The sequence below is a fragment of the Xyrauchen texanus genome, chromosome 27, assembly GCF_025860055.1.
Source record: "Xyrauchen texanus isolate HMW12.3.18 chromosome 27, RBS_HiC_50CHRs, whole genome shotgun sequence".
Taxonomy (NCBI): domain Eukaryota; kingdom Metazoa; phylum Chordata; class Actinopteri; order Cypriniformes; family Catostomidae; genus Xyrauchen; species Xyrauchen texanus.
This window is the reverse complement of record NC_068302.1, coordinates 7427837-7440937: the sequence shown is the minus strand read 5'-3', so window position 1 is coordinate 7440937 and position 13101 is coordinate 7427837. Positions and strand designations below refer to the sequence as shown.

The window sequence follows — 13101 nt, the reverse complement described above, 5'->3', positions numbered from 1 at the left end:
ATGAAACTTAATTTATCCCATAGCATCAACCCTGGAACCATTGTGTCAATCTTATTTTGCTTATTTTTATTATAAAAATAGAAGCTTGGCAAGCAGGCAGGCAGCAAGACTGAGGATATTTTTCTAAATATTTTGTCTCCATCTAGTGTTTTAGAAATTCAACTGCATGCTACTACTTTCCACTTTAAAATAGAGATTAGTGGTGCTCTTCAGTTTTGGCAGTTCCATTTAATGATGGCACAGCTGAATAGAGAGTGTGAAGGGACCCTCATCCTACATATACAGTTTTAAAAAAGGGTTAGTAGAAAAAGATAGCTGAGTTTTTTTTGTTTTTTGTACAGTAAGTGCACTGTAAGTTCAATAGTGCATGCAATTAGTGTGGATTGTTTAAGTACTCATTTAAAAGATTTGTTTTCAGCTGGTTCTTGAATGTTGAGATGGTATCAGCAGATTGTGTGTAGGTTGGAAGCTCATTCCACCACAGAGGCACAGAGAAAGTGAACGATCATGAAACAGACTTAGAGACTCTTTGTGATGGGGCCACCAGGCATTGCTCGTTCATGGACTGCAGAGAGCGAGTTGGAGCATAGACCTGGAGAAGTGAACTGAAGTTAGAGGGTGCCTTTCATTAGCTGTTCTGAATGCCAGATTCAAAGCCTTGAATTTGATTGGCAGCTACAGGTAGCCAGTGAAGTGAAATCAAGAGTGGGTTGACATGAGCCATTTTTGGCTGATTGAAGACCAGAAGTGCTGCTGCATTCTGGACCATCAGCAGTGGCTTGACTGTGTTAGCTGGAAGGCTAGCCAACAAAGCATTACAGTAGTCCAGTCTTGAAATAACCAGAGCTTGGTCCAGGAGCTGTGAAGCATATTCAGACAGAAAATGTTGTAAAGTGCAAATCTGCAAGACAGGGCGGTTAATGAGATGTGGGTGGTAAAATTAAGCTGGTCATCTACCACAACTCCCACTTTCTGGGCTGTTCTGGCTGCCATTAGTGTAGTTGAACCAAAATTATTATTGAGGTAGTGGTCAACAGATGGGTTGGCTGGGATCATGAGGAGTTCTCTCTTGGCAAGGTTGAGCTGAAGGTGGCATTCCTTCATCCATGCCAAAATGTCACAGAGAGGTAGGCAGAGATACAAGCTGAGACAGTAGGGTCATCAGGCTGCGTGTCATCTTCGTAGCAGTGGAAGGAAAAGCCATGTACCTCGGTCCGAGTGATGTTGTGTATATTGAGAAGAGGAGAGGCCAAGCACTGATCCTTGAGGAACACCAGTGGTCAGCTGGTGTGACTTTGACACCTCTCTTCTCAAGGAGCCCTTGAATGACCTGCCAACGAGGTATGACTCAAACATCCAAGCGCAGTTCCTGTGATACCCAGGTCAGAGAGGGTGGACAGGAGGCTCTTGTGGTTCACTGTGTTGAAGGCAGCAGACAAGTCAAGGGGGATGACGATGGACAATTTGGAGTTAGCTCTCGGCAGTTGCAGGGTTTCAGCTACTGACTGAAGAGTGCAGTCTCTGTTGAGTATCTATTTTTGAAGCCAGACTGATGTCTGCCAAGTAGGTTGTTCTGTGAGAGAAAAGCAGACAAGTGGTCGAATTGAACCCTCTCAATAGTTTTATGCAGTGGGGCGACTCAACCCAGAGATTGTAAAATCTCGAAAAGGTATTGGGTGTTGACCAACCCGCTGCTCTGCATATGTCTGCTAGGGAGGTACCTCTGGCCAGTGCCCATGAGGACGCAACACTTCTTGTTGAGTGTGCTCGGACCCTGGCCTTGGTGTGATAGGCCAATGTAATGGCATCAACTACCCAGTTGGAAAGCCTCTGTTTGGAGACAATGTTCCCCTTCTGCTGTCCACCAAAGCAGACAAAGAGCTGCTCAGAACGTCTAAAGCTCTGCATGTGGTTAAAGTAGGTATGCAAAGCATGTACCGGACACAGCAACAAAGGGGCTGGGCCTGCCTCCTCCCGGGGCAGCGCTTAGAGGTTCACTTCCGGGTCTCTGAAAGGAGTGGTAGGAACCTTGGGCACGTAGCCTTTCACGGTCTTAGGATCACATGAGTGTCTGCCGAACCGAACTCCAGGCAGGTGTTACTGACAGAGAACGCTTGCAGGTCCCCAACCCTCTTGATGGAGGCGAGCGCGATCAGGAGGGCCATCTTCAGGGAGAGGACCCTGAGTCTGACTGATTCTAGCGGCTCGAAGGGAGATCTCTGAAGGCCCGAGAGGACCACTGAGAGATCCCAGGAGGGGAACAGGCTTGGCCGGGAGGGATTTAACCTCCGGGCACCTCTTAGGAACCTGATAATTAAGTCGTGCTTACCCAAAGACTTGCCGTCTACTGTGTCGTGGTGGGCCACGATAGTGGCTACATACACCTTCAAGGTGGAGGGTGACAGCCTCCCCTCCAACCTCTCCTGCAGAAATTAGAACACAGACCTAACTGCACAACTCTGTGGGTCTTCAGTCCGGGAAGAACACCAATTTGCGAACAAGTGCCACTTCAGGGCGTAAAGTTACCTGGTAGAGGGGGCTCTGGCTTGGTTGATTTTGTCTACGATGGCAGGTAGTAGACCAGCTAGATCTTCCGCATCCCATCCAGGGGCCAGACGTGAAGGTTCCAGAGGTCTGGGTGCAGATGCCAGAGCATGCCCCGTCCCTGAGAAAGAAGGTCTTTCCTCAGGGGGATTCGCCAGGGAGGGGTTGTCGCGAGGAGTACAAGATCCGAGAACCAAGTCCGAATGGGCCAATAAGAAGCCACTAGAGTGACTTGTTCCTCGTCCTGCCTGACCTTGCACAGCACCTGTGCAAGAAGGCTCACACCTTCATGTTTAAACACCAAGAAGTGGTCCAGGAGTAATAACCATTGTGCCCTTTCTGTGAAGTATACATCTAACCTTACACCGTAGGACTGCCCTTGTAATGGGTATAATGACATGCACTTTGGATAAAAGCATCGGCTGATTAACAACTTTCTATACTTAAATAATCTACATAAATAAGAATATAACATTGGTATTCAACAGATATTTAATTACATAAAAGATGTTAAATTAAACCAGTCAATGTATTTACAAGAGTAATTTTACTCAAAATTCTTACTTTAAATGTCCAGTAGGTGGCAATATGCACAAAGAATGCAAATCGCCAAAAACAAAAGAAGAATTTGAAAGTGAAAGTGGAGCTTTATAGTACAAATGGATTTAAATATTGATCTGTTTCTCACCTACACCTATCTTTTATGCTGTCTTTATGTGCTTTTTGGACCTTCAAAGTTCTGGCCACCACACACATTTTTTTCTAAAAATCATTTGTGTTCAGCAGAGTCATACACATCTGGGATAGCATAACGGTGAGTAAATGATGAGAATATTTTCATTTTTGGGTGAGCTATCCCTTTAAACACATTGAACACCATAGTAAACACATGTGTCATAGGACCCCCATATGCTTTCGAGGGGTAGTGATGCAAACTCTCAAAATTTACAAAATATTCAACAAAATGTAAAAAAAAAAAAAATAATCAGTTAACATGGTCAAAGACACCTTAATTGAGAAATAGAGTGAGTGGCAGATCAAAAGACAAGTTAATGTAAAAATTATAGTACATTTTTTTACCCATATATACATTGAGTAATTTGGGACATTGGATTATAGAGACATTGGATTATTAGCGCTGACCACAATATTGCAGAAATGAAACGTTAGAACATGATCTAAACCCAAAGTCCTCACTGGCGCAGGTATTTTAAACAGATAATGTTGGAGATTCATGTTAAAGTCAAAGCTTCAGGAAGAGCCTCAAGTCACGTTCCAAAAAATAAGTGACTTCATATTTTTGTGCTCTTTTAATAAAGTATCAATGCATGATTGTTTTAACCTTCAGAACTTGTTGTCCGTCCACCTAAGACAACAACATTGTGTCTTAGGTGGACGGACAACAAAGTAAAAGGGTTGAATTTAGCTTGAAACACTTCTATTTCTATTTGTTAACATTAACATTAACTAACAATGAACAATACTTTTGCAGCATTTGTTAATCTTGGTTAGTATATATATATATATATATATATATATATATATATATATATATATATATATATATATATATATATATATATAATTATATATATATATATTGTTAGTTTATTATACCTAATGCATTAACTATTGTTAACAAATGGAACATTATTGTAAGTGTACCTGTGAGCTTAACAAATGTAAACAACACTACAATATAAGTCAAAATGATCAAATTGAATGAGATTATTGACAATTTGACACAATTGCATGATAAGGTATCATTTGTTACATGTTAGTATTATTATTGCAACTAACATGGTATTTGTCTTTAATGCAACGGGACACCAAATTAGTATAAAGTGTGTAGAAATGCCACCTTGTGACGGGACAAGCTTCAACGCCCGCATTAAAATGGGTTAACTGATTGCGAGCTTGTTTACTTAATGCAGTTCTCTAAACAGTTTGCGTAAGGGGCGTTCATTCCAATCAGTGAACTCAAGAGGCCAGGACACAAGCGTAACAACACAAAGATAACAGTTTAAAACTGTCTTTTAATGTTTGGTAACACCGGGAGCAGTCATGGGATCTGATGCGCAAAAGGAGAGACTTCGCGAGCTCTTCCACGCGTGCGATGTGGATCACTCGGGACGAATCGAGAAATGGGAGTTCGAGAAAATATGTTCCGAGTTGCACGTCCGAACCACCGAGATAGATGGAATTTTCTCCAGACTTGACATTGACAAGGACGGCACGATCACTCTGGAGGAGTTTATGGACGGATTTCAGGAGACACACCTGTTGAGCGACGCGGACATGAGCAGCGACAACGCCGGGGAAAGTTTCTCTGTCGCCTATGAGGACTTTAAATCCCGCCTGGGTGACCAGGTGAAATTCATCCCCAGGTAAAACACCTGATAGGACAAGATAACCATGCCATGAAAATGTTGGCGCTATTCATACATTAATAAAGAATGAAATGAATAATAATGATAGAATAGCCTACACTGTTTTTATTTTATTTTATATTTTTTATTATTATTTAACTTTTAATTGGTCCAATCAATGAAAATTTATTTCTTTGATATAAAATTGAAATGTAGGCTCTACTCAAATACTTTGTGTAGCTAAAATAATTGAGTTAACCTAACTCAAATTTGATCTGTTTAAATAACTCAGTACTTAGTTGTCAGTACTTTGAGTAAAATGAAAATGTTTGTTTTATTACTTATTTATTTTATTTTATTTTTTCTAGAAACCAACAAAAATGTACAAGATCTGTAAATCCCAAAATAATGTTCTGATTCATATGCATACATGCATTAATACAGCTGGGTCTTCCTCTCAATTGTCTTGCACCTCGCATATGCACTTCTCTTACTCTTGCTCTTTCTAATGCTACCAGTCAGCCATATTTGTACAACACAATCATTACAAATGGACCCTTTTCATGGTGATATATTTGATAAAGCAAAATAGCTGAGAAGGTCATCAGCAAAAAGAGAAATCAGATGTGATAGGATTTACTAATTATATTACATGTCATTTGTTATACCTTGAGTATTCATCAATATGAAATTATGAAACAGCCTAAAGTACATTGCTTTCTAATTCAGTTTTCTTTTCCTGTTTTGAACATAAAAGTAAAAGTTTTGAAAAGAGTGAGCTGCAAAAATGAGCTGTAGATCCTAGGTATGTGAACAAAGCCGAATACCTTATTCATAAAGACATTCATAATGACGTCTAAACGAATAATGAATTCTTCTGAATTATAGAAAAATTATTCATTTGACTGATTATTAAACAACAAGCACAGGGATAGAACAATATTTGAAATTAACCTATCTAAAATAACAACGCAGTGATGAGTCTGTAAAGGTAAGATGACTAAAGTGTAAACTTTATGAATGAAAATGTACATGGTGTGATGTGATCTCAAGTTTAAATCGGATGGCCGTGTTGCAGTCTCTGCAAAATCTGAGCTTGTCAAGAGTTACTTTAACTTGATCCTTCATCATACACATTTTCAACTTCAAGCATCTGCATCTCACTCATATCTCAAGCAGGGGAGCAGGCAGTGTATAAGGTGAGAGAGGGGTGAAGTGATTTCTCTCTAAAACAAACTGTTATCTGCAACAAGCATGGACTGCTAGGGCTTGGATATCATCGCAGCGATTTGGCTGGTGATATAAATTGAATAATTAAATGCAATTATTATGTGGTCACTTGATTTCCTAAAGAGCGAATTATTCGACTAAATTTCCAGTCCTTCAGGGCTGCACAACTTCAAAATCGTGATATAGTCATATATGATCATTAAACTGCAAAAGGCTGTTATAATGTAAATAAAATGAATAGCCTACATGGTCTGTGCAGACAGGTGACACAAACACATGATGCACTGTTCTGCATGTAAATAAAAATATTAATAATAAAATAAATAATGTTATGAATTATAAAAGGCATATTTGCTATACAAAAACTATACATAGAATAGAGTTACATTTAAAAATGTGTGTTTTATCTAGTTTTGACTTATTTCCAGCTTAAGCCACGCCCACAGTGTAATACATTCAGTTATATCCAAATACAGGTACAAATCATTTTGCCATCGTAACAGATACGTATACAGATAGAGATACTAACTTCGCAGCACACCCCTAGTAGATACACAGACGTTATATAATGGTTGCGTCAAGAAAAGTTTTCATGAATTTTGAAAATGTTGGATGCATTTTGTATCAAAGCAAGTGATTCGCAGTTCAGTCCATAGACACTGATGATGTGTTGATTATATGGAGGGTTTTAAAAATGTATACTAGGTATTGAGAAAAGCATTTAACCACTAGTAATAACAAAACAAAAAACTTGAATGTATTTAGTATATGATTATAATTAGATGGAATTACATTAGCTAAATATATCCGACCTAGTTTTGGTAATCGGTCAGTGCAAATATCTGCCATCTATTTACCATTATGTACACGTCAGAATCACATGTCAGTTTAAGAAATGTCAAAATTATAGTTTTAAGTGTCAAAAACATCCTTGTTTGAAATGTTTAATTTGTTTCATAAATAAAAACTGAAGTTCTAAATGATTGAATCATTAAGGTGTCCTAGGTCTTTTCGTTTTCTGTTGTCTCTGTTTGGCTGATGTAGTTCTTCCTTGTGAAATTAGGTTTTGATGACAGGACATTTAATGTAACTGTAGCCAGCGGCTTGACATGAGATGCATCAGCATATGCCACGCTGAATCTGAGAGAACATCGATTAGAGAACACTCTCAATACTCCTCTTATTATATTCATCAGATGCCACAAGTGTTACTTGATTAAAGAGAACCACGCAGTCATGAGGCTCAGACCCACGCAATTATTAAACAACCTGGCACCATCTTTTCCATGTCATGTAAAGACTCCATTTGATTAATTGTCTGGAAACCCCCTTTCATTATTTTTCTCAGTTAACCCTGTTTAGAGCTAGTGCCATTTTGTTGGGTGTATAGTGTATACTGTAATTTCTCAATGGGGGTGATTCAAAAAAATGTAATTGTGTTCCTTTGCCAATATTGTTTTTAAGAGAATGGTTTGTTCATGTGTGTGTGTGTGTGTGTGTGTGTGTGTGTTCCATGTAGGATTGACCAGGTATCAACTCTGTACCAGAACATCGGTCTGACGGAGCCCAGAATGGTGCCTCAGTATGAAAGAGTTCTTCTCAGTTTCATCAAAGAGATTCGAATACTGAACACAGAGATGGAACATCTAGCACTTGCTGTGAAGAGGTACACACACTCGCATCCTGTTGTGCCCTTTGCTATTTCTACATGTAAAGGCCTTTTTACCCCAAAATGCGAAACTTTACAGCAACATTTACAATAGAAACAATGGATTCCTAATGAGCCATTCACACCTGGAGCAAACATTTGCGTGGCGACAAAGTGGTGTGTCGTTTTTTTTTTCTGCCCAGTGATAAAATACCCCAACCAATAAAATTTGAGCTGTGGATCAAGTCTCAGGAGCTGTTGCAAGTACCAAAACCAGTGCATTGTGTGGCGCTAAAGCACAGAAAGCTGTTTTGACCACCATTAAGTGCCGAAAAGAAAGTATCCTGAAATCAAGATTTACATACTTTAAATAACTTCAAATAATTTTGCTCAACAGCTCCTGAACAGTCACCTCTTCAGTTAAATGTCACAGTATCATGACATAACAGGGACACACAAAATAGAAATAGAAATACCACAACTTGCATTGAGGACATAAGTGTCACCGAATTGCTGGTTAGACCCACATGCAAGCCTATCAAAGATATCAAAAAACGAATTGTGAACACACAGTTAAACAGTGTTCAGGGTCTATGGGTTTCGAAGTTCGTTCGAGAATGGATCATCAAGGGTGCCACCAGCTGAAACAAAGTTTTGAATTCATCAACAGACATTCTGAAGTATTGATGAAAATGATCATGATACAGCTTCAACTCCTGTATCTGTCTGTGGAACTTCCCATGATCCTCTCTTCTCTCAAAAATGTGGTGAACACCGTATTGCCGCCTTTTTCTTGTCCTTTCCTCAGTGAGCACAATAGCAATACATTCATCGTCGCTGCTGTTTGAAGAGAAATCTCTTTTTTTCAGTGCGCTAATGAAGTCGCTTGATTGGAAGACTCTCGTATCTGTGATTCCATGGTTATTTTAAGTTTTAACGTTTAAGTTGTTTTTCCTCTCATCCGTCATAGGCGGAGGGCAAACCTGTTAAAAGGTACATTGAGCTACCTACCATACAGGGGTAAAATTGTTTGTTGATTAGCGCCACCTATTGTAAAGGCGTGAATGTGCTAATGGCGAACATTCGTGTCGCTTTCTATGTAAAGGGGCCATTTGTTGGCTGATTCGCTTCACATAATCGCGCCACTTCTGATGTGAAAAGGCCTCAAGGAGGGCCACTCCAATGGAGAGGCAAAGGTTTATGCATATTCGTCTTTTCTGTTGCGCATGTAGTTGTAATAGCTTAAACGATTTGGTTAGTTTAGTCTGAATCTGACTGCATTATTAATTTAATTTGACTCCAATTATAACAGACCTCAAATTTAGATTAAGATTCCAATTGTTTACTCATTATGTTTTTTAGAGAGAGTCTTAAATGAGGATTTGATTATTCGGTCAGTCTGTATCTTGCTTATTGCATTGAGTCATACACCAGCTGGGATAAATACATAGATCTCAAGGGCACAATGTAGACAGTTCACTTGAAGTCAGAAGTTGCAGGGTATACTAATATCAATAAGTCAAGCTGCCTACTGCTTGCTCATAGTCAAATAATAGTTTTGCTAAGTCATTGACTGACTGTCCCAGGGGATGCGTCTACTGCTTCTCTCATTCATGGTCATCAATACTGTTCTTAACCTGGTCAGACGATTTCGGCAACTCTAGACTCTGGATATTTACTGGATATAATGAGTTCAGGGGAATCCTTAATGATCACATTTAACAATTAATCAATACAAAACATCCAATACTCAAAAGACAAATCTAAAGAGAATGAGATTTATACCTGACATCAGAAAAATGATGTCATTTTGCAAGCATGTTTAAAAACATAACACTATGGGGTTAATTTGGCTACAGAATCCCCCTGAGCATTTTGCAAGCTTCCCTGAAATATCCAGACCGGGAATGATGATTGCACCATTGAGACAATAGACTTTTCAATTGAAATTTGGAATTAGAATCGAAATTGAATCCTTAGAAATGAGACCATTGTACCAGCCACACTGAGACTGTTTAAATGATACCAAACATGTACAGTCAACTCCTTTGTTTATACAGAATATGATAGTTTTCTACATATAGAGCTTAGGTGAGTTTGAGGTGAGGAGATGAGAGAGGGGTGGGGGAGAAAGGAGCAGATGTGGAGGAACAACAATGAGGAGTGAATTTGCGATTCTTGCTCAGGGATGTGGTGTTACAGGTAGAGATGCTAACTTTGCGAGAGAGTTTGTATGTTTCCCCGGAAGTTCTTTGTTTTCCCAGGGTCTCTGAGGCCGGACATCTTGGCACCAGGCTTGACATAGAGTACATGCAGTACATATGATTTTTGACACAAGAGTGTTGAAACTAGGAGATGGAATCTTCAGGGTTACAAATAAAAGTTCCTTAACATGGATGGATTATTGGAGCACCATCTTAGAAGTTTAACATGAACTAACAATGAACAATACTTTTACAGCATTTATTAATAATGTTTCAAAGTGCATCAACTAATGATAACAAATGCAACTTTTGATTTACAAAATGTATTACTATATGTTGAAATTAACATTATCCAAGATAAATCAATTCTGTAAAATTCTTGCGCTAGGCTCTTAACTCCAGGTTGCTCCGGGGGGGATTGTCCCTGTAATAAGTGCACTGTAAGTCACTTTGGATAAAAGCGTCTGCCAAATGCATAAATGTAAAATGTAAATGTAATGTTTAGTAATTATATTAACTTAAGAAGACTTAAGAGGTTCTCCTACGCAGTCAGGCTGTAAAATCCTTTAATTGAAACTTTTATTTAGGAATAGAGCACTGTTGCTGTGTATGTGATGAGTGATGTGGTGTTCTGGTGTTTGGTCTTTGCTCAGAGCTCAGGATCAGGCTTCTATACAGTTGAGTGAGATGGAAGAAGAGATGGATCAACGCATCCACACCACAGAGAGAAACATTCGTCTACAGGTGAGGAAAACAACACACAATGGTGTAATTGTGAGTGCGGTGTTACTTGTATAAAACAGTTCTATAAACAAAATAAAGTTAATATCGAGCAGTTGACATTTCAGATGCGATGGCCAGCTATTTTATTATTGCTCTGCCAACAAAAATACTTCCAAAAGAATTCAAACAGTATCAAGCATTGCGTTTTGCTGAAGGTAATGTGGACACATTTTTCAGTGCTCTTACACAAAATATCAGCACTCTTTGAAAGCCACTCATCCAATCAAATTAGAGGAACGGAACTGGGTGTTGTCAAAGACATTCTGTCAGCTGATACGTTTTTATATTTTCTTTGTAATATGCTAGGTAGCCCTGCCCACAGTGAAATTCTATTAACTGAAAGAAACATGAACCTTTATTTGATCAAAACAAGCACATATCATGAACGGTGCATTCATTTTGCTGTTTTCAGCTTTTTATATTTGTAAAGTATGACTCGTAGCGATAACTTATCTCAAGGGGTCGGGTTTTCTTTGATTTTTACGTGAAATTAAATTGATTCTACACTTCTAAAATGGTGAAATGTTCTGATTTGTTTGTTTCACCATCACTGTTATTATGGATAAATTGCTTAAAGTTAGGAATTTCAGTCGTTGTACTTGTATTGTGAAAACGGACAAAGTATTCTGATTATTTTAAGGAAGGCGCTGAAGTACACAGTACTAAATGAATTGGCACAGGTGTTTGCCATAAAGTGGTATTCGGCCAAATCATGTGATTCTTGGAATGCATTCAAGGTGTAATTCACATTTTAGTGCTACCACTCTTCAGTTTCAACCCTGTTCTTTATCTTTATCCACCACTTATCTCATTATGTAACTCGAGCTCAACTCACTGTTTGCTCAACTGCACCTGTTCAAGTTCTCCTGAAGAGTGTAGAGAATTTGTACCTATTAATATACAAACACTCTAAAACCTTTCCTTACCTTATTACATATCAGTGTTACATAAAAATGTTACATAGATATCTCTTTAATCGTTTGTGTGGAACTTTAATTTTTTAGGTCTCATATGGAATACTTTAGATTAAAACACGTTGAGGATGGTTACCCTTGTTTGCAACCATACGGTCATTATTCTTACAGGTTCATGGAAAAAAAAATCATTAGCTGTAAATTAAAAACTACATTTGATAATTTTTTTCTGTCCTTTTCAGTGCTTACTTTGCTTTTAAAATTGTATTGAATGTGAAATTCTATAACTATAATAATATTTTTACCCATCGTAGGTTTAATCATTTTAGTCATTATCAGTGTTGGGTGTAATCCAATTAAAAAGTAATTAGTTACTGTAATATAATTACTTTTTTAGTCAAAAAGTGTAATTCATTACATTTTAACTTATTGTAATCATATTACAGTTAGTAACTTTCAATTAGTGTAATTACTTTTAAGTACATTATAGGGTTATGCTTATTTATAATATATAATACATAAATAAATAAAATAATAATAATAAGTAATTAGTAATTTGTTTATGGATTATTTACCCAACCCTGGTCCTTATTTTATTTTTCAAATTGAATAAATGTAAAATTTACAAGTTTAATAAATGTCAAATTATGTGTTATGTGAAGGACTTTTATTTTTGTATTAATATATCTACCCCATTACCTCTGGGAGGCACTCATTTTCAATGCGAATGTTTTGAGGCCTTATTTTGATATTTTAAATAACACAAATGTAGAAGTGATTTCTGATAAATTCAGATTATAAACTTTGCAATGATACCTCATATGAGTTATGTGTACTTTAACATTTTAAGCTTAAACGTGTTTACACCGATGAGTGTAAGGAGGTTGTAACACAAATAAGTTTAATACATTTAATCCAGCAGTTTTTTTTATGTGTGATTTTTAGTCTTTATTGTGTTCTTATAAATGTTTTTAAATTATGTATCAGTTTTAACACAAATATTTTTTTTAACAGTGTATACAATTGAAAACACTTTATTTAAGTGTCCAAAATAATGCAATTACATTTTGTAATTAAGTGTAGATTAAGGCTATTTTAGCCATAATTTACTACTTATTAAATATCATATTTTGTTTAGAAAATAATGTAATTAATGCTTTAATTCATAAATGATACTTCAAGTTGACTAAATATAAGAAATATAAATATAAAATATATTAAGTCAGTAACTGAGGCTAATTAGTATTGCCTTTACAAAGCTGTTACTAATAAATAAGTAAAATCTTCTATTTAAGACAACTTTGTAACGATCGGCCTCTTGACTGGGTTACACAAACTAAAATGAGGATCTGAGTGAGTGTGCTTATGTGAAAATAAAAGAGAGACAAAAGAGAAATACCAGTTGAAGG

General features: G+C 37.4%; 1 protein-coding gene across 1 annotated transcript in view; it reads left to right on the top strand.

The window, feature by feature from the left end:
- Window positions 1–4503: 4503 nt before the first annotated feature.
- The window catches only part of LOC127621392 (ras and EF-hand domain-containing protein homolog), a 45515-nt gene continuing 36917 nt past the window's right edge, over window positions 4504–13101 (top strand). The window contains exons 1-3 of the mRNA XM_052094962.1: window positions 4504–4931; window positions 7663–7809; window positions 10649–10739. Of these exons, the coding sequence (XP_051950922.1) occupies window positions 4609–4931; window positions 7663–7809; window positions 10649–10739 (561 nt within the window). The 5' untranslated portion in view covers window positions 4504–4608. The remainder of the gene's footprint in view (window positions 4932–7662; window positions 7810–10648; window positions 10740–13101) is intronic.